The sequence below is a fragment of the Pagrus pagrus genome (genome assembly GCF_965226575.1).
Source record: "Pagrus pagrus genome assembly, chromosome: 13".
Classification (NCBI taxonomy): Eukaryota; Metazoa; Chordata; class Actinopteri; order Spariformes; family Sparidae; genus Pagrus; species Pagrus pagrus.
The window spans coordinates 9649335-9672066 of record NC_140197.1 but is presented as its reverse complement, the minus strand read 5'-3'; the positions used below and the strand labels follow the sequence as shown (position 1 = coordinate 9672066).

Below are 22732 nucleotides of genomic sequence, written 5' to 3'. Positions count from 1 at the left end.
TAGGGTTAAATGTGTTGATGCAGTCTAAAAACACACGGACAGATATTTCTGACATAGGGATGTGGCTTGTTATAAATAGGCCCGTGGAGAAAAGGAGAGAAAAGCACAATAAACATGCCACAAGAACGATGGATTGTCACCTCAGCCTTATGATTTACAACCTAGTGGCTTCCTGCCTCCATCTCCCTTATTCCCTCAGCACAGGGGAGCACAGCGGAGAGTGCACGTGCCAGAGTGTTAAAATAACCTCCCCACTCTGTAGGGAAGATTTGGACCCCAGCCGAACACTGGCCCACAGCAACCTGGCCCTGTTTAAATGTTTCGTACAGGTTTAGTCTGGAGAACGTCCCCTCAGAACCACAAGCTCAATTATGCTGCATTCAGATTTACTGTAAATACAAGCTCCCAACTGGAGAGAAGTATTCAGGTCAACCTCAAGTTGGTGATTATGGTTAGGATAAGTGGGTGATTTTCAGATGTCTCCCAATTGTATCAACACTCAGACCAAAAATCCTTTTATCCAAATTACTCATAAGACACAAGGAGTAGGGATTTCACAGTAATTGAGACGATTCGGTTAAAATGGTAGAGAAACAATATGGTGCCACTAAAGACCGCACCACTCACAAATTTTATGTGATATCTTTCATCTGTCGCGACCACATTTTCTGCTGACTAAATTTGTGAGTAAACTTGTATAGGTGATAGAAAAGGATCTGGCAACCTACAAAGAAAATGTTGCTCAGCTAACAGCGAACTCTTTATTCATTAGCTGGATACATGAACATAGCTAAGAATTAAAAAGATACAAGCGCCACTTGACAAAAAAAAGAAATGAATATGATTAAACAGTGTTTTTCCCACATATTAGATCTTTGTGAACATTCGCAGAATTGTTGAATTGCTGAACTCGTTAGCTAAAGGTATTGGATAGCCTAAATGGTTCAATTGTTAGCTAAAGGTATTGTATGAACAATTGAATTAGCTAAAGTATTGGATACATGGTTGTAATAGTTAGCTAAAAGTAGGCTGCTGGATAAACAGTGTGGTCTAACTAGTTAAAACAATGGATAGATATTTGAAAAAGTCAGATAAAATAGGATTAGGATAGGTATTTCAAATAGCTCCAATAATTGTAGAATAATTTAGCTTAAAGCATTGTTAAGTAGTTTAAATAGTTAGCTTAAAGCATTGGATAGGGTAATAGAATGCAACAGTTAGCAACATACTATAGCCTATTGGGTAGAAAATTTAAATAGCTAAAGGTATTGAATAATAGTAGCAATATTTAGCTAAAATTATTGGATGAACAGTTCAAATAGGTAAAAGTAATATTGATAAATATAAAGTTTTGAAAAATAGCTGGGTGAACAATTTCAGTAGCTAAAACTATCAAATAAATGGTTGCAACAGCTAAAAGTAATGGTTAGGTGACTGAAGTAGATATCTAAAGTAAGGGGCAAACACTTAAAATAGTAAAAAAGGGCTATTGGTATGTCTGAAAAAGAAAGATTGAACCATTACAAACCTGTCTGTATCCATGCAGTGCACCCCAGGAAAAACTTCCTTTAGAAAACAGAACAGAGGGAACAGAATTTACTTATCAAGCGTAATGACCGTGGACCTTTTCATCACCTCTCCCATAAACTTGAGGAAATAAACTGGAGGAAGGAAAGGAGCAGCACTCCAGTCATCCTGTTTCCACACCTACAGCACAACTGAGGGAGCGCTCCAGTTCATCAATGGAAACATACAAGGCACCGATATATCACAGATTAATAAGATGTTATGAGATTATTACCCAAGAGAACATTTTAACTGCAGTCACAGCAGGCGTGTGTGTTTGCTGACGCGGTTGCGTGTCTGTTTATACACTCACACACACACACACACACACACACACACACACACACAAAGAGGAAGTATTTCCCAGTCAACGCCCCGAGCTCCTGCCAACCAATGACAGCAGGATGTTCCTCCACCAGGTCATCAGCTTTCTGCATTAATTGGTCATTTTAAGCCTTGTTTCCTCCGCTGGTCCCCTCAGGAAACAAACCTCACATTTGATAAAGTGACTGGATTTAAGATTTGGCTGCAGTTTTACATTTAAACTAATGACCTCTGGTGTGGTGTAAGAGGATCAGGTGCAAGAGAGGCCCTGAGAAACTCTGAGGAACTAGCGGACACTAACATACACGCTCTTCTTCTCTGCTCTCCTTTGTGTCTCTCTTTGTCCCATTCGCTGCCATTTCCTCCCATTTTTTTTTCATGGCATTGCCGCTTCAGTTTAGAGTATAGAAAGACGACACAAATGGGTCGATAGAAAACGGGTGACACGCAACAAAGATCCCAGGCGAGATTGTTGCAATTACACGGCATACGTTCCAGAGAACTGAACCAGCCATACGCCCACTCCCGCCTCCCCTGGACCGCTCCCAGCCCTGCAACAAGAGGATAAATGGGCTGAGATATGCTGGCCATTATGCATTATTATTCATAAGTGAGGGTGTGTTATCGTTGGCACCACCTAGCAGCGGCTGTTTAGAACTTGGAGTGAATAACTCTGGTCATTACTGATTGCACAATTACAAAATGTTAGCTCTTTTTCTCTTGTACCTAAAAAGGGTCCATGGTTCAGATCAGTATGGGCTCACATACTGAGTGTGACATGGTAAAGACAAATAGTAAAGACATCTGATATAAACACAGGTTGTCTCTCAGAGCAGATACGTGTTATAGTTTGTGGTGTTCAGCCTCCGTCTGTGCAGATCAACCAAACCTGCTAGAGAGCACTACCGTTCACGTCAGAGTCCCCACAAACAGGCCATTACTATGACCCACACACGTTATTACCAGCTAATCTTAAATTACACTGGCTGGTGGTGCATTGCGTGAGCTGATGTCACATTGCATTACCTAATGACACACAGTATGCTGCACTGAGAGGGAGCCCGCAGTGCTGCTCCGGCCAGGCTGACTTGGGTGGCTGTTTATGTTGAGGCAGTGCATTCCCCCGTTCGCCAGGCAACCGAACGGTTTACGAGCAGTTACTCACACAAAAGCGCGGGGCGGGCTGATTGCTCAGCTAATTGATCTCCACCAGAGATCACAGAGCTGCGCTCGTAAAGAAAGGGAACGCCTCCCATGACATCACCGCATGCTGCACGGTGAGACAAGGCTCGCAAGTCAGGGGGAGAGACTTATTCCCACACTGAGGGAGGCAGTCTGCAGAGAGAGGAGACACACACTCACACACAGACACACACACACATATGCAACTACTAATTAACAGTTAGAACAAGCAATCGACAGAGTATTCAGCTTCTGGTCTAGAGAGGCTGGCGGCATATAGGCGACCATTTTAGACCTTAGATTAAAACACACAAGCGACATTTGTTATGCAGTGCTGACGTTGAGATCTTAAAGGATGTTTCCAACCAAAATTTCGACTATTCTTAATATGCACAGGGTAATTCCTGAGAGGTCAGAGGTCAAACTTATCTGCTAAAGTTCCCATGGAGCTGATAGGTATTTATTGTCTTTCCCAAGGGCCCAACACAAGGGCTTGAACTCAGATTGTCCAGTCAAAGGTCCAATTTGTACGAATTCCCAGCGAGTCAAATACCGACGCTTTGGGATGGCGGCCGACCAGACCTACAGTCCCACAGGGTCAGTGTGTGACGAGTTGTTAATGAGATTAAAGAAAAAAACTTTCTTACAAGTTGGACCTTTAAAGGTGCACTACGTAGTTTTGGGAATAAATTTAAATCAGAAGAGGGAAATCTTTATTGACAGTTTTTTTTGCTTTCATGACAGAATAAACTGAATAAACAAACTGACCTTAAAAAACACTATTTCATACTGTTTTACTTTGTTTATATTTGGCGGACCCTGCCACCTTTCTAGCTTCCAACAGTGTAACTGAGACCTTATTTTCCTCTGAGAACAGCTTGTTTATTTGAATATTTATTATTATTATTATTATTTAAATTCTGAGTTTGAATTTCTTCTCAGTGCCCCTTCACAGAGGTCTCGCTAAGACGCCTGGGCTGCAGTTACTTAATCATGTGTTGAGAATTACACAATTTGTTCTTCGTGTAGAGCTCTGTCATTGTATTATATTACGGTTACGGTTATATTACCACGCTTCCTAGAAATCGCATTGTTATCCCTATTATGTTCTCGTGACAAATGTAACTGCTGCCTGGATTATGTTCATGGTCAGTGTTTTTTTGGACCACAGTTATCTGCCAAAGTTCACATTCACACTCCCGTCTGTGGTAACGCACGTTAAAGTTAAAGGAAAGATTGTGGTTTCAGCAAAATGTTAAATAACATTGTTACTTATGTATTAAACCTGACTATCTTTGCAAACCTTCATCCAGCGCCTCAACACAACCTTAAAACGTTAAATCATTGCAAGATTGTATATTTTGGCAGGACAAAACAATGAAACATTTGCCCGACATGTTAATGAACATTTCTTCTAATCATGTTGATACAGAAAGTAACCCGGTCTGCATTACGTTTCCTTCTAAATGTATTTTCTGTAGCAATTTACTTGTATATAAACATGATTTCTAGCAGAGAAGGGTTGTATATTTCATTTTTATTGGAGCTGCCATACTGTTGTTGTGGTTACAGAGATTTACAAGAACACACAAAGGTCTCTGGTACAATGTTTCATAATGATCTGCACACAGATGAAGATTTGTTTTCCTTGTTAAATACCCTGTGGTTATGGTATTAACAGTATGCAGCCAAATATTTACCTTCATATCGACCAGACTGAACAGATCTGTGGGAAACGTATGGCTGGAAAACGCTTCGTAAGCCTTTTTATGTCAGAGACTCTTTCCTGGATACTATGTCAAGACTTTTTCTGATCTCTTTTGCATTTCCACTCAGCCTGACCTGTGGCTATAACTGGACAAACATATTGACCAGCAGATTTTTTACACAGACACGAGAACGTGCTCAGACCTGGGCGGCAGAGAAGAGCGAGATGGCTTTAGATAGCCTTTCATGTCGGGGATAACTCAATTCATTAGCTCAGCTTATACCTTTTCATCTCTTATCTGGTCTCGGGGCACAAAGTGCACTCTTGTGTGGTTTGGCAGCTCTTCAGAGGTGAAAGGTGAGCTGAGTGATGGCTCATTATGTTTCTCTGTGTGCTGTTATGGTAGCAGAGCAGACACAACTCCCCACAGGGAACAGAGGTGTTGCTGCCAAATTGGCCATGATGGCATCGTTAGAGTGATAGCATCTGCTCTAATACCACCAGGCAGATGCAGCTCAACTGCTCTGTTGGCCTCCGCACTTGATATTAATTCTAAGGTGGACGGTGCTAATGGTTGAAAAAAATCAATGTGATGTTTTGAAGTCTTAAAGTGTGTGGTTTGTGGCTTGCTGTATCGGCATCCCTGCCATGCCCGCTTAATTGCTGGACGTGTCAGTGGGTCAACACTCGGCCTAAACTAGTGAGAGCGCTGCTAACGGGAGCAGATCTGCACACTTCATCTGGAAACCACAACATTTGGTCCTTCCTCATAGCTGGCAAACAAATGTTAGAGCCTGAGTATCCAGTTAGTCAAGTGAAACTGAAATTAAAATGTACATTTGCTGAAAAATGGGTGAAAAGAAATCTGTATATAGCCACTGTTAGCTGTTGCTTGGTGCCATGTGATTTTAGCAGGCCCTGTGTCACTGTCTGCTGTGGTTTGAATCATAATGTTCAGAGAGTTTGGGTAACAGGAGTAAAGCCTACCTGTTGCTGCAAGATAAAGCTAGCTAGACACTTCTTTGTATAATGTACCCAGTATTGAGTCTTTTTGGAAGTCCCCATCTAGTGGTCATTAAAGGAAATGCATTTCAAAGCACCTATAGATTGACTTTAAAGTCCGTGTAAAGCAAATTCAGCCATTTTCTTCTAAACACATTAAATAGGTTATAAATGTATTTCCTTAAAACATGTAAAAAGCCATTCAGCCATTTATAATTTAGTTATGGAGCTAGGCTGCCAAACTGTATTTCAACATTTCTGTGTTCAGGATTTAATGGGCGGGTCAGAAATCATAGCCGCGTTACGTAACGCGGCTATGATTAGCATAAACCCCGCCCTGCTGCGGAAGCAGTATAAATATGTTCAGTGCATTAGCTTCGGTGGTTTTCCGCTAGCTCTCGAGTCTCGGATAGCATCGCTTATGATAGTTTGCAGCTAGCTAACCAGTCATGTCTCCTCCACGTAGCTCATGCATCTTTCCTGGATGCCACAGTGTGCGGGCCAGGGTAACGGCTCAGTTAGCCTATTTAAGTCTCCTACCGAGACAACGTAAGGAAATGGTGGATCGATGTTGTCAAGAGGAGCTACTGTGGAGAGTTCAAAATCACCACCAACACCAGTCTCTGCAGTGTCCACATTACCCCCGATAGTTACAGCACGGCCACAGGCATTACGTGCCGCCACCGAGCCTCTCCATCCGCCGACAGCGGCTGCTACCATCACGGCCACCGGAGAGAGAGCACCTGCTGTCGGTGGCGGGCACGTAATGCCGGTGGCCGTGATGGTAGCAGCCGCTGTCGGCGGACGGAGAGAATGTGCCCGCCACCGATCCTCTCTGTCCCGCTGACAGCAGGTGCTCTCATCTCCGCCACCGGCATTACGTGCCCGCCACGATCTTCTCCGTCCCCGGCTTGCAGCCTCCCGTCCTGCCGACAGCGGCTGCTACCATCACGGCCACCGGCATTACGTGCCCGCCACCGATTCCCTCAGTCCCGCCGACAGCGGCTGCTACCATCACGCCACCGGCACTACGTGCCCGCCACCGACGGCAGGTGCTCTCATCTCCGGTGGCGGGCACATAATGCCGGTGGCCGTGATGGTAGCAGCCGCTTTCGGCGGGACGGGAGGATGCAAGCCGGGGACGGAGAAGATCGATGGCGGGCATCCTCTCTGTCCCGCCGAAAGTAGGTGCTCTCATCTCCGCCACCGGCATTACGTGCCCGCCAGTGTAAGTGTGTGCTTACGTTATAAATATTGTATTCGTTTAATTAAATGCATTTTGCTGAAGGTGCAAATCCTGAAAGTGATTTTACATCGTGCCCATGTAATGTTAGCAAATGTTATTGCATTTAATCATGACATGATTTGGCCTGATTCCCTGAGCGAGTCCATCTGACAGCACAATGATAATCCACAGGTAATATTTTATGTGCACCAATATAGCTATGACAAGGAATTATATGTAGACTGGGGTTTAAATTACTGGGAAATAAATTACCATTCTGATGGAGCCTGTGAGGAACGAGGCTGAGCACTATCAGTGTCGGACTCAAACAGGTAGTGCTGGGTCCTTCAGACGATGCTGCTAGCACTACCTTCCATTGTTGCTAGGCTACGTCCTTGTGCAGTACACAGAGGGCTCCCCTCCCGCGGTGGGCGTGGTTTCAGTGCCTCTAACTGACACGCCCCCAGCGTTTCACAGCAGAGAGAAGTGCTTGTTTTTCCATGATTTTGAGACCTAATTTTATATACTTAGCAATTTTTTTAATCTTTCAAATTTGGCTCAGTGGTCAATGATACATGTAACTGTGGTGTGACAAACTCATAACACATTTTTTTTGCTGCTTTACACGCACTTTAAAGGTGCAATATTTAAGAATTTTTGTTTAAAACATTGAAAAAAATGTACTATTGTGGAGATATCTATTGAAGTTAGCATGCTAACCTGCCAGCCCCTAGCCACTTTGTAGGGTATTGGTACGATAACAACAACACCAACACTCCCCCGGTGCTCCGGGCTCCCGGTCCGGACATAGTCAGCTAATACGACCGCTAGCTGCACTGCTAACTACAGCAGCTAAAGTTAGCAGCAGTTAATGGTTACTCTGGTTATATGCTGCCCCCTATTTGTTTGGAGTATGAATTAGATTCGGTGGCAAATTCTTACACATTGCACCTTTAACCTTCACTTGATTTTCACTTGCCAGTCGTTTGTTCTGTGACAGGCCAGAGAGGAGACGCTGCTTACTGAGGAAGACTAGCCACCACTCTCTGGAAGCTAATTGGGTTTCAATAAAGACTAAAGAATGAAGTATTCGACTTTGGAAAAAAGCAGAACGCACATCACTATACTTTGTTTCTGTTCTTGCCCTCAGTATGAAGTCTAACTGTGGACTATTTGCCAGTGAGGGCTTGGATTTTTGAGGGATTTTCATGATCACCTTCAGCCAGAACAAAGGAACCATTATTAAATGTCTTGCGATGTTTGATGGTCGCCTGTTCGGGTCCTCGAGGGACAACAGAAGAAATCTGAAAAACATGCATGGACTGACGTCATCATGTTTACAAAAGCCTAAAAAGCTTTGTCATCAGCACTTTTCAGCACGAAGGCAGGTGCAGCAAAGTGAACCCAGGATTCTCATTTTTCAAACATCCTCCGTCCTCCAGCATGTGTCTCATTAAAACCACATAACTCCTCGTGTTCCAGCTCAGTTGTTTGTCTTAACCATGCCATCTCGTTTCAGACTTGATCAAAGAGGAAGGTCTTTAAATAATTCTCATATTGGCACACATTTTGATGCTCTATTTGTTTATGTGACACCACGGTGACGGGGGTTGTTATTGATGAGGCAGTCTTCGGAGGTCATTGCGCAAACTTGCTCGGTCCTGTGCGAGATAGAAATCTCCCTGTAACGGCTCCAATTCTTTTTCTCTCACTGTTTACATTCTTCGCCTCGAGAGCAATCATCAAAAGCAGTCCGGAAACTCGTAAAAGGATTCATCATCTGGAGAGCCTGCTGCCGAAGTTCTTTGTTGTTGTCCTTGCCCTCATCAAAATCACAGCTGCCGCAGTGATGTGTGATCGAAATATTTATTGTGGGAAACGTGCGTCTAATGGAAGGAGTCCGAGGCAGCTGAGGGTGACGGATCATAGCGCTCGCCTTTTATGTTTGTGCATTACCGAGTCGAACGTGCTTCATCGGAGAAAGTCCACGAATGCTGTGTGACAGAAACACTTGTTTGTTGGAGTATTGGCCCCAATAAAAACGAGTCTCAGTGCACCCTGTTAGAGCCGTGGCAGCTGATACCACTTTTCTATAAAACTCCATTTATGACAGTGATTTATTGAACCTTCAAAGCAGAAAATCGCTTATGATTTACTTCCAGCCTTCCAGTACTATAATGATATTTTTGTGCCATCTATTTTTATGGAATATGATGTGATCAGTGACTCTTCATGATGTCTTTATAATCCCAAGGAGGAACTACTTCCAGGAAATAAAAACAGTCACTGACTTAATCGTTGCCTGATCAGCGTCCTGGTTTTCACGCAGCCCTGGCTTCATCCTTCACAGCTGCATTATTCTCTTTTTTCACATCGCAACCCACAGAGTTCAGTGCAGTTACTGTGTTGTTACTTCTTTTTTAATAATTACAGGGCACAGTTATGGCCAATTCATGGTTGTCTCATCCATGAGGATCCATGTGTCGTGAATAATCGCCATCTGCGGACATATGCAGACTTTATGTAGAGTATGCGTACCATTCATCTGTAAAATCTTTAACTTTTTAACTCTCAAACAGCTTTGTCTTGTCACATAATCACCAGCTGAGGTCATAAACATTACTTTTACATTTTTATGAACTGAAGCAAATACAAATACGGGAATAAAGTCCTATACTATAGTCCAGGGTACGCCGACTGCAACATATCACCATGATCATCCGTTGGTTTCTGCACTCTGAAGCCTTGAGTTTGGCATTGCGGCCATCTGCTATTATTTTGGAGACAGAGCTGACCATATTTGGATGAAAGGGTGGAGCTTGGCAGGACATCCTGATCATCCTGAAAGCATACCCGGCAATAAACTCATTAATAATCTGTTAACTGAGGTAGTACCTCAAGTGAGAAGTAGGGTAATTTTCTCATAAGCTTACATACAATCGGATTCCTTTTTGAAACCAGCCTTGAACCACTTCATTCATATCTTGCAGAGTCAGTGGTGCAGATTAGTTTACAGTTTCTTTTCCTGTATTTACAAAAATATTAACACTATAATTTGCGCGCTGTAATCTAACGTGTTAACTCTTTTTAAAACAGTGCATGAGCACTTCACAGACATTAATGCACTTCTGCGACCTCACCCACATATACAATACAGGTGTTACGCAAGCTTTGCATAATCTCTTTATTCTTTGCAGTCAAGTATATTTGATGTAACTTCAACAGCGTATGTGTGTGTGTGTGTGTGTGTGTGTGAGAGAGAGAGAGAGAGCTCAGTGAGAGTGAGGCCGACATGTGTACCAGAGCAATAAAAACACAAAGTAAGCAAACGCCTTAAAGAAACATGTGATACTGTCGAACCCACAGAGATGTTCACAACAAGCGCCGTTTTATTCCTGAGTGTGTGTGAGTGTCTGAGATATCCGACCACTAAATCAACTGTTGTCATGAAAATATGGCTCTGTAATCTGTTAAGGGCCAAGTGTTGTCTTTGCCTCAGATCGCAGGCTGTGATGAACCCTGTTTGATCTGGCACACATCATCAGCTCATGATAGCAGCGACTGTACGGGATTATACACACTGAGAGAGTAATTGATCCTGAATAAACAACAATTGCGCTGGAATCCCATCTTTCTCCGTCTCTGGAGGAGCGGTGCATTCTTCTCAGGGCGGATCAAACCCTGCCTCCAGTCGCTCACATCCACACACATCTACGTTTAAACATCTGACACCTGTTGACAAGGGTTGGTAAGTTTCTGCCGCAGCGGCGCTGAATTCCTGAAACCACCCGTAACCAGATTTCATTAGAGATCATCATGTACAGACGTTTGATTGTTTCTGAAGTGCGCTCTCCTCTGCAGACGGAGCGAAAAACCGCCTCCACCGAGCTGTGGGATGCATAATTTTTATCCAATATGCACACCCACCACGAGCGCTTCCTTCGCTAAGCCTGATAGATGGCACTTGAACATAAATAGATTGGAATAGCATAGCTCTAAGTAGGCCCTTGAAAGCAAATGAAAGCAGACCCAGAAAAGACACCTTGTTGCTTTGGATGTCCAGTGCAAAATCACAGTAACCACTCCATTATACATCCAATTTATATCTGGAGTTTCTTTACTACAATTCTATAATGATATGTGTATTGTTTCCTTTTCCAGTGGTATTTTTTTTCCTCAGATTTTTTAGCTTTTAGTAACAAACCGACTTCTGTTTATTCCAAACAAGCTACTGCTGGCAAAAAACATCACAACACATCACTTCCTGTGGTCCAGATTAATTCACAGATCTGACTCTGAGTGGAGGATACGCACAGAGCAAACATTAAAACTTTTTCAAAGAACAAAACCAGAGAGGGTCACCTGTGCCCTGACCTTTCAATGGTACATTAAATTATTTGGCAAATGTGTGACAGGTGTTGCGAGGGGGCATTTGGAGCCTGTCGCTCTAAACATGTCTTATCAGCGTCCGAGCTATTGTCACTGATGGACAGCTACTGCAGTGGCTGTGTGAGCAGGGCGGGGATGTGTGGATGAGATAGCACAGTGCTCATTAGAAGGGCCTGGGGACAGCTGTGGAGATAGTGCTTATTAGTCTCATGACGCTCTCTCACACACAGGATGAAGTCAGGTTTTACCTTGAGAGAGCAGTCTGCTGACTAAACTGCTGGAAGAGGAGATACATCCTGATGTATAGCCCACTACTGTTTTTAAAATGTAAGTGTGTGGGCGTGCAGTGTTACAATAAACACCTCTGTCTCTGAATATTTGGGAAGATTAAAGTTCACTACCAGCATCGGCTTTCTTCAGCACCGAAAACTAAGAGCATTCCATTTCCTATTCCTGAAGAAAGCCCCGCTGCATTTCCCCTCACACTTCCCTTAAGTGGAGATAACATCTGGGATAAGAGAGCAGTAAAGAGTAAGAGGGAAAGGGAGGAGGGTGTGAGGTCTGTGTGTGTGTGTGTGTGTGTGTGTGTGTGTGTGTGTGTGGTTATGAGTTCTTCAAAGCTTGCTGTAGTGTGTGTTGGATCATCCCTGGGGAGGGAAGTAAGGGAGATAAGCCTGTGACAGCTGCCAAACACCTCTGTGTGTGTGTGTGTGTGTGTGTGTGTGTGTGTGTGTGTGTGTGTGTGTGTGGGCCCCCCATTCACAGTCTTTCTAAATCCCAACCACCTGCCAGCTCTGGTCCCTTATGGCAGGTGTGAGTTGGCTTGTACGTGATTCAGACCGCTGATGAACGTGGAGCATATGTGACAGTCTTATCGCCCGCATCTCCCCGTAATAACATTAAGACGGGCGCGTCGATGGGGAGATTACCGAAATGTGAGGGATGGTGAGGGTTGATCTTGTCTAATTCAGCTTAGTAAAAGAAAAAAGTGACGTAAAGGAAAAGCATCACCGAAAGTAGAGAATATGGAGGCCCAAAGTTATTCTATATTCAAAAAAGTTGTTCTGAAATAACAAATGACGATAATAATAAATTGTGTAGAACATTTAAATGAAACAATAATTTGTGAAACAATTTAAGAAATGAACTCAACTCATTATTAAGGAGTTCATTTTTATTTCAGTCTACGTTTTCAATCTCCAAAATGACCTTTTTCAAATACCAGCATTCATCTTCATAATTACAGTTTTTCTCAATGACAGTTTCCTTTTATGTCAGTTTTTTATTTCATAATGTCAATTTCCAAAACAGTGTTTCTGCTCCTTCACCTTTTGGCCAGTCACACGGCCCATGACTGTCAAGGTAGTATACTCAACAACTGCTACCTAGCTAGCCTGCTAACAAGGTAGGTTTCATGTTAGCTTGGTACTTTAAGGGAAGAGACTGCATTAGTGTTACCTCAGTAGAGTTACCTTGGCAGCATTTATCTTCAAATATCTTCAGAGAAAGACATGTGGTAGCCAACAGGAGCTAGCTAATAATGCTAACACTGTTTCCAGACTTTGATACTGAGTAATGATCCAAGCGCAGCTTTGCTAGTTAGCTGGCTAGCTAGGAAAGCTAATTAATAGAGAGGTGTAGTTAATGTGTAGTAGTAAGATTAGTTTTAATACTTTCTTTAATACTTTTATTAAGTTGTTAGTTCATTTAGGCCGACCTTTTTTTTTAAAAAACAATATACTCATATGATTATTTATGTCTTTTTTATTCATTTAATATTGAACACTTCGGGCTTCCCTAACAGAAATCGTAGCCATGCATCAGTGCGTGAGGAATATGAACCTTTGGGTCAATATTAACGAGAGAAAATAGCAACGACAATAAATCACCAGTCTCTCAGAGTGTGTGTGTGTGTGTGTGTGTGTGTGTGTGTGTGTGTGTGTGTGTGTGTGTGTGGGAGAGCGGAAGAAAGTTTTCCTGCCTGACATCACCAGGGGTCGGAGGTTAAATTCACAAGCAGGTGGCCGAGCGAAAGAGATCCTGAACCAGGACGTTTCTTTTAGAGGCTCCATTATTCTCAGGCCAGACCAAAGCAGGCCAAGCCACGCCATCTGTTTCTATAACCTGTTGTCTGTCTTAACGTCACAAACTCACACCAGGAGATTCACATTTTGTCTTTTCATCTAAAAGCATTTTCTCAGGATCTCAACTGACTGCAGTTGGCTCTGAACCGCAACTGCGAATTGGACGGTCTGTAAATATTGTGTGTTGAGTTCATTGCTGTCAGAAAACAAGCTCATATTTCCAAAATGTCAGCTTGGTCAGGAGCAAAGAAAAACAGCACTGTATTGGAGCTGGATGACACTGCATTTGGTTTCATGAGTCGAAGAGTTTAGAGTTTCTCCGCTGACAGGGGGACTGAGTTACTATGCAACTGGAGGGTAAACATGAACATCAGCAAAACTGGAGTTACATGGTTTCCACATGGCAACCGTGCCACATGGAGTTGTTTAAATACTGAATGTATAATTTCGCTAAAAGGCATTATGACTAACTGATCTGCAAAATGTCACAATCTCACCCTCTCTCTCTCTCTCTCTCCCCAGCGTGCCACTGTAACCTGCACGCCCGTCGCTGCCGATTCAACATGGAGCTGTACAAGCTGTCAGGCCGCAGGAGCGGCGGCGTCTGTCTCAACTGTCGTCACAACACGGCGGGGCGCCACTGCCACTACTGCAAGGAGGGTTACTACAGGGACATGACCAAGTCCATCTCTCATCGGAGGGCTTGCAAAGGTAACAGGATGTGACGGAGGTTGGAGGTTTTAACATTATGTGTGCACAGTCGCCGCTGAAGTGTGCGTCTTATTAAATAAAAGAATGTGGTTATAGATTCAACACTTTCCTCGAAAAGTCAGAGTTACAGTAATGTTTTAAACAGTAATGTGGAAAGTAACCAAGTAATGTACTATACAATTCTGACGTACTAATTCTTACACTGTAAAATCTGACAAAGTGACTTTACTTTAAACCTCAAAATAACCAAGTAGACTAATAATTTTAACTTGTTAAAACTCTTTAGCTTGAAAAACTTGAATATAATAGTCTTCTTAACTAGATGATTCTGAGGGAATCGGTTTTCTTACTTTTAAAAGTAATGTCAACTTCTATTGTTGTCAGGTAACCTAGTTTCTTAATGGGATGTACGCTGTAACATACGCTGTAAGTTTAAGTTGTACAAGCTGAAAATCTTTAACAACTTAAAATTTATTATATCATATATTAGTCTCTTCTACTTGGTAATCGGTTTTCTAAGATCACCTTGTCAGTTTTTACAGTGTACGGTATCAATTTTTAGCAATTTCACCAAAGAAGAAACAACAAAGATTAAAGAAACGTCCAAAATATGAACATAAAGTTGTCTTACAGAACCATATTTGTTATTCTTTCCTCTTCCATTAATCATCTCACGAACCCTTTGACTCCTCAATTCATCCTCGCCACCCTGCCATCAAAGAAAGTACACTTCAGGTATTAAAAGAATTCTTTAAAAAGTTGTGGAGCAAAGCGCCCACCTGTCTGGGTGTCTGTGAGCTGACCCGTGCCGCCTCCGAGCTATCTGAGGTCCTCCGTGGATCCCTGACAAGACAAACATAACAAACAGAGCCGAGGTGTGAGCTGATGCACCCAACAGACTAGTGGAAACAACTCGCTAATCGTCCCTCCCCGCTATTCAAACTCACGGCACACAGGTGTGAGCACATACGTCAGGTTTGAGAGCAGGCGGCTGAGGATTAATGTGCGGGGAGAACAAAAGCTGAGCTCCTTCTGTCTCGCAGCTCCTCGGGGAGTAAAGACAGGCTCCTGAGCAAACACACTGCTGTCACTCAGTCAGTCTGTCTACACACTCACCAGCAAAATATCCCATAAATGCACTAAATACTTGAGCATATCCGTGCCTGTCTCTGTCTTTGTGACAGTATGTTTCCGTACAACCACTGACGAACATTAATGTTAATGACTGTTGTCGTTTCTGCAGGGAAAGTCTGTTTACAGTCTGTTTAAAATGGGGAAATTAACCTTAAACTTTTCATATGCTACTAAACAATATTGGATGTTGTTGTGCACTCACGTCCCAATTTCTTACCACATAATAATGACAAATGAGTGAGTCTGGGCAGACACACATATTGTGGTCTTGAGCAATACCCACCGCCGAGCTGTGATTGCCTGGTGACAGGGTGTCAGGATGCCTATCCTCCGGTGCCCCTATCCTTGGTACACCGCTGGCTGTTCAAACACAGGAACGGCAACATGATATTTCCGACTGCATGCCGCAACAGTCCTCCCCTCCTAATTCACTCTGACTCATTCAACTTTGAATGAAATGAAAGAGAAAACGCGGGCAACAGGGCCTGTTAAAGCATTTTTAGAGGGTTTTTTTTCTTTATATCAGAGACAGTCAGAGATCACTGTCAAACAGAGAGCTGGGATTCAACACAAGCTTCATAGATCATTTGTACTTCGCCGAAAAAACGACAGACGTTTCTTTGCAGCTTCACTCTGCCAGCTTAAACATTTCACAAGCTATACTTTGGGAGTGGTTAGGTTCAGGGGGACGAAGCTGGGAGCAAGCCAGTGTAACACTTTGCCTAATGATGTTGCAACATCCATAGATCTCTGCAAAGTCTTTCCAAACAGCTGGATCAGTACCCTGAAAAGTTCAAGCCCCTCTTCCGATCCCCACATATACCCGGCTCGGTGCTCCGGGATCAAACCCAAACCGCCTGATTGCTGCCTCTCTCCTCAGGTGACAAAAGCAGGGTGATGTGACATCAGTTAGAAACCGCTATATTTATTGTTCAAATCAGCCAACCATCCCACTCTGCTGTTGTTGGACAGGAAACACAGCACCGTGCCAGCACAGCCAGGAGGAAGTCTGCTTTCATTCCCCATTCCTTTACCCCCCCTCCCTCACCAGCACTCCACATCTCAACAAAATGTCCTCTCAACGATTTACTTAATAGTTAGAAGTAAAATGGAAAAAATGGCTCCCGCGCACCATACAGCGCCTACATCTCCTGTGGCAGCGTGGAATGCCTCATGCTTTATTTCCCAGATTAACAACTTCACCCCTCATCAAGCGCAGTGTAAACACGGCTCTTGGAGAACCACAGTGCACGCCCCCCCGCCCCTAACAGTTTGTTTTTTTTCCCCCCGTCCCCTCGTACGTTTGGCAGTCTGAGCCTTTAACTAGGCACAGCGATTCCACAGAGATGAAGCTGGTACATGGTTCGCTGCACCGCACTCCTCCGATCTCCCTCAGCGACCGTTGGGCTCCACAGGCCCCCCGCCACAGGTGGAAATTAATTAATGTGTCCAGCTTGCTGTGGTTTTGCATCAGGGGACTGCAGTGGTATGAAATACTGTCAGTCCACCTGTCAGTACCACAGCGTTCTTATATTTTATTGCTTAGAAACTTTATTCAGTCCATTTTGTGAAGAGTAAATCCAACAATTTGCAGCTTCTAAAAGGAGCAGTTTGACATTTTGAAAAAATTGAATTATTTGCTTTTTGTGCCTAAAGATTGATGCCACTCTCATCTGTACAGTAAATATGAAGCTACAGCCAACAGATGTTTAGCTTAGCTCAGCACAGAGGCTGGTAATGAGGAAACAGCCAGCCTGGACCTGTCTGAAGGTAACAGCAGTGATAGTTACAGTAAGTTCCTTGTAATAAGCATTAGTCAATAGGTATACGATACTTATGAACATGAAGAAGACTATATAAGTGTAAATTAAAGCATAATAAACACATTCATTGTCAGATTATAAGACAGTAACAAGCACAAATAAGTAACATGTTAGCAGTTTATAGCAGCTAAAGAGGCAATTAATCATGAGTTTCTTATGAAGACATTTACTGAGTTACATATGACTGTATGTCAACAATTAACTAACATTTTGCAGCAAGTGACAATAGTTCTTACTTAAAAAATGCTTGCTCGAGTTAATAGATCCTTTATAATGTACTAGTTAACAGTCAACTATGTTTTCTGCAGGTATCAGATCCAAAGCGAGAACAAAAAAATACTGAATTAACAAACAAACAATATAATATATAATATAATATATTTTTTTAATTAGATCATTTTCCTTAACTAAACATATGGAGTGAACCACACAACATACAGTTAAGTAAAGCTCTTTTCCAAGGCTGGGTGTTTTAGTTATTTACATTGTGACCAGTGTCACTGTGTGTTACTTCTGCAGTGGTGTGTCCAGAAGGCGGGTCCGGGGCAGCGCTGGCTTCTTAAGTACAGTATGATTGGCTGCCTGCCCAATGCGAGGCAGGACCTTAGTTTGGATGAGTTTAGTTGGACACACTGTTGTGTTTGGAATCTTTTAAATGCACCAATTGTAAGTCACTTCCAGTAAGTTAATGTAATATTATGTAAAAAAAAAAAAAAATGCCACCCCTGTAGTTTATCAGTGCCACACTTGGGCCACCTCTGTCAGATAAAGCAAGACGGGCCCCTCTTCTGCAGCAGAACCCAGAAGTTTTTGGTCCATTTACGGGACAGATATGAGAGATGTATCAATCTTCTTGTGTAGTTCTGCAAGAAAGCAAACGAGAGTATTTTTTAAAAATATCAAACCATCGCTTTAAAAAGTAGGTATAGACTGCAACTTCATAATGTTGGATTTTACATATAAAATCTCATTGTTCTGGTCGCACCCTAAAATATTTGTAAAAGCGTTAGAAGGTGATGCCCAGACATGAGTTTACTATCCGATTTTTATTTCATTGATTGCTGGTAGGTACCAACACACTTCAGCAGCCAGACGTTGTTGTTGTTAGCCATGCTGATGCTGTGATGTCACCGATCATTTTATTGCATTTTAAGTTTCCATTAAACACCTCAAGATCTCACTCGTGTTTAATTCTCAAAGGAAATGACCTGGATCCCGAAAAATTTCACAGTTTAGTTTAATTTCAGCAACTGTGTGCGAAGCTTTTTTACAATACACATCGAGACGAAGGAAAACAAAGAAGTTAGATTTAATAAGCATCTTTTAATGCTCGTGAAGCTCCATAAATTCCAACCAAAAGCAACTCCAACCTCTTCTGGACCACTTCAAGCACATTTCAAATGACTCTGCTGGTACATCTAACACATGGAGGGCTAATAGGGACTCTGGGCTTCCACTTCAAACACTGGCTTTATGGTAAACGTTTGGCAGAGCGCACGCACACACACACACACACACACACACACACACACACACACAGACACACACACACACACACACACACACACACACACAGAGCAAGAGAGAGAGAGAGAATGAATTTCTCACATTTAACTTGCAATCCCCCTAACTAACAGCTTAAACAGACTTTGAAGTGAGTTCCACTCGTCCATTAATGGGAAACATTATTCAGGCGGTATTTGCAGGGAACTCTTTGCCCAACAGCTTTACATTGGAAACTCAATCTGAAGAGCACACAGTGTGTCTGATCACGACGGTGGAGAGGACACAAAGCCTGCTCTCAAGGAGCTCAAAGACACATTCGCTCCTAAACACACACACACACACACATACCGACATACATTTTGTGTTACACACAGTGGAGTGATACTGTGCGGAGAGAGGGAAATATAATTAATCAAGTTATTTACTCTTCTGCGTGCCTTCCAGAGCAGACCTAATGAAGAATCCTCAGCTTGTAATGGGTGGAGGGAAGCAGGGTAATTTGATTGAGGTTTTTTGCTGGTGCAAGGCCCAGTTCCCCATCTGTGATGGTCTGGAAGGAAAGCACAGCCTGCTCTAATGTGAATGATTCTCACAAGGTTTTACTGCGAAGATTACTTTTATTGTATGGAATATGTAGAGTCAGCAGCAGAGGACAGACCAGAGACATGCTGCAGTCATTTGAAAGCTGATATTTGTTTTCTAACAGCGCTGGTTTTGTAAACCACTCGTGTTCGCATTTTTCACATTGCAAGTTGTTTACGCGGCTACAATGGAGCTTGATGTTGTCGTGCTTTTATATTTCTCCTCTCCCTCCGCAGCATGTGATTGCCATCCGGTCGGAGCAGCAGGGAAGACGTGTAACCAGACAACAGGTCAATGCCCCTGCAAGGACGGAGTGACCGGGATCACCTGTAACCGCTGCGCCAAGGGCTACCAGCAGAGCCGCTCCCCCATCGCCCCCTGCATCAGTAAGGCCGACTTCTACCACCTCTGTATACAAAGACCCGATCCGGAGAATATTAATCTGTGTTCACTGCACAAACAACAACTTCCTTCAGGGCATCTGGTGCGCTGTCTTAGTGAGAACCACTTCAAATAGTTCACACAGTTTTATTCATGTTAACAAACCAGTAATATATGTTCTTCGTGGATCAGCAATAATAAGCCTACCATAAGAAATCTTTTTGGTTGCCAAGTTGTGAAAAAAATCCATTTGGCTGCAGTGTATCCCTTTGTTTGACTGGCGCTCTGCCTCACCATGCTTGAAGACTTATTAGTTGTTAGCTAAAGAATCAGTGCTACAAATGCAAGAGGCTCCAAATCTTAAAATTCTGGTAGCCTGCTGCTGAAAGCTAAACAGTTCAGCTAAAATAAAATATTTTAAACTTGATCAAGCTCAGTTGACCATGGTCACACACCAACACACACACTTAAGGACTCATCACACCAGAAGTGTTATTTATTACTGTATTGGAGCTCAGTGATGCAGCGACTACTTTTCTGGCCTAGTTAGCTCTCCACTGCAGCTGCGAGCTACAACAGTGACAATCGTTCCTTCTTCTAACCCCTCTCCCGTTATGTTTATCATTTTACACAATTTTGTTCAATAAAAAGTTATTAAAGAGGCCAAATAAAGTAAGCATACACATTAGTTTAGCTTTAACAGGACAATAAGTTCCCACAGTTTACTCAAAGGATGTTGTACCATTGACTCCTGTCATTAACTCTCTGCAGCCCAGTGCCCTTTTGAGAAGCAGTTTATTCTCTGACTTAGGAGGCTGAATAATAGTTGGTGGTGACGCACCGCAAATACGTGCCCTCCATTTTGGACTCTCCGGCTCTCAGCAGTCAACAGTGGAAAGCTTACCACCCTAGTTTTAATTTAGTCAGATTTAAATCAGTGCATCTATTAAGTGCTTGGGATCCATTCAAATGAATTGAGGCTGATATTATTAGATGTTATAAATTGCTGACAGGACAGTGTCTATATTTCAGCTAAATCCTCCTGTCCAAGCTGTGGTACCTGGACTCTGTCAGCAAAAGCAAATCCTGATAAGTCCCTCCGTATCTCAGGACGAGACCTGAAAAGGACAAGAGGACATGCTTGTTATGCATGAATGCATGGCTCTCACTCATCTTGTGTTATTTTTGAGATATTTTGGACAGATATTTTGGCTGTTTAAAGCAGAGCCTGGATAAACAGACCATTAGAGCTCGCCTAACATGGCCTTGTGTGCCTTCAGCACCATTAACAGTCCGTCTCACAATAAATCCCCAGAACGAGTCCAAGGGAATGATGGCTGATATGTTTATTGGCTGTATCTGCTGCCTGCAGATTCCAGGCCCTCGGCAATAAACGCCAACGCCTCACAGAAACAGAGATGGGTCGCTAGTAGCTGCTTAGCTAGGAGCATCAAGTAGCTGGCTGGCACGGACAGATAAGATAAGTGATGTCTGGCAGGACGTGTACACGCCACCAGTTGTCCACCCTGTTGCTCGGGTTGACATATCTGATAAAGTCTTGTGTGGAAATTGGACATGGTCTCCGTGGACCTCAGAGTGATGTGTTTGGCGAGGATCCACAACGATAATTTAAACCTGTGAACCTGCTGGAACAGGATTTCTTTAATTTTGTTGGGAAGCTAACAAATGTGGTGTAAAAGTTGGAGGAAGCGGGGCTCTTGAAAAGGAGAATATATTTGGTTTCTCGTATATTTTTTGAGATAATGTCTTTTGGTTTAATAGTATGATATTAAATGTTTGTGATATCTAGCTCCCTGCCAGCTATGACTTTAACAAGACCGGCGGCCTTGGCTCTCTGCACTTACAACATACCACAATCAGGAGGGAGCGGAGCATTAATAGGAAACTCAGAGTCTCGATGCACATGTTTTAGCACATCTGTGTGTCAGAATCAGCTTTCATTAACAAGACATCCTGGTAAATCCATCCCTAAGTGTAATGCATATGGACTCTGAGGTTCTCACATGCTCTTCGGAGAATAACCAGGAAATTGAGCTACATTTATTCCTCATCACAATAAGTTTTATTCTGTGCGCATTATAAGGTGATGACATTGTAAAGTCTGAATCCATTCCTCTCTGTGTCACAGAGATCCCAGTTGCATCTCCGACAGCATCTTACAGCAGCTACGAGGAGCCGTCAGGTCAGTAACACATCGTATATACTCTCATTAATATTGTAAATATTACATTTCTGAGTTTCAATTTCTTCTCCAAAACTACGCAGTGCCCCTTTAAAGTCTTATTTTTATGATATGTTCCAACTTCAAGCTCACCTGCACAATTAAGTGTTATTTCTTTTTATGTTTTTTTGATGTAACTGCTCCTTCATGCAAGTAACTGTACATTTCTCGCACATGCAAGTTTTTCCAGACGTTCACAGTCTCCCCCCCTCAACTAAACACAAGTCAGTGAGGTCTGACTGCCGCTGATGTAAACTCCAGATATTTTGCTAGTTCTCCCTGTGGCCTCGTTGCCTGTATTCCCAGCCTGCCCAGCAGCCTCCCCAGGGTTTCAGCCCTAATCTGATTACATGCTTCATTTGCACCAGTTTGTATTTCAATCTAGGCTGGCTGTGCCGACAGTGAAGCCCTGCCCGACCCTATTGTTCATGTGCTCTGACATGGGTCTCCATGTTGGGCTGCTGACATTAGACGATGTGCAATAAAAATATTGACCTGCAACTTAGTTTCTCTATCTGTCTTTTACTGCCTGATTAGATTCGAACTATTACTATTCGTAAATGAAATAAGATGGGAGCAAACAGGCTGTAAACCTGTTGCCTTGGCTGTTTAGGTATTTATTAAATTAGAGTAAATCAATTAGTTTTTACCATGATAAAGGTTTGGTTAAATAGGCTGAGTCACCCCCGATCATCGATCAGTGTCTGATGAGAGTGGCGCCAGTGACTTCATTCAGCTTTGTTGTGAGTCCCACTTCCTACTATAGTGACTGCCGAGGCTGTGTGGAGTTTGGACTCCTGTCAGAAACTCCACACAGTCACCACCCTCCAAATTAGGAGCAGTGTGGTCCCCAGGGACCCTGCAGAATGAACG

At 43.0% G+C, this 22732-nt stretch overlaps 1 protein-coding gene across 1 annotated transcript in view; it reads left to right on the top strand.

Annotated features, from left to right (window-relative positions):
• Positions 1–22732, top strand: part of ntn1b (netrin 1b) — a 48055-nt gene that overhangs the window by 13925 nt on the left and 11398 nt on the right. Inside the window, exons 3-5 of the mRNA XM_084370708.1 lie at positions 14003–14191; positions 19473–19622; positions 21767–21820. Coding sequence (XP_084226834.1) covers positions 14003–14191; positions 19473–19622; positions 21767–21820 — 393 coding nt within the window. The remainder of the gene's footprint in view (positions 1–14002; positions 14192–19472; positions 19623–21766; positions 21821–22732) is intronic.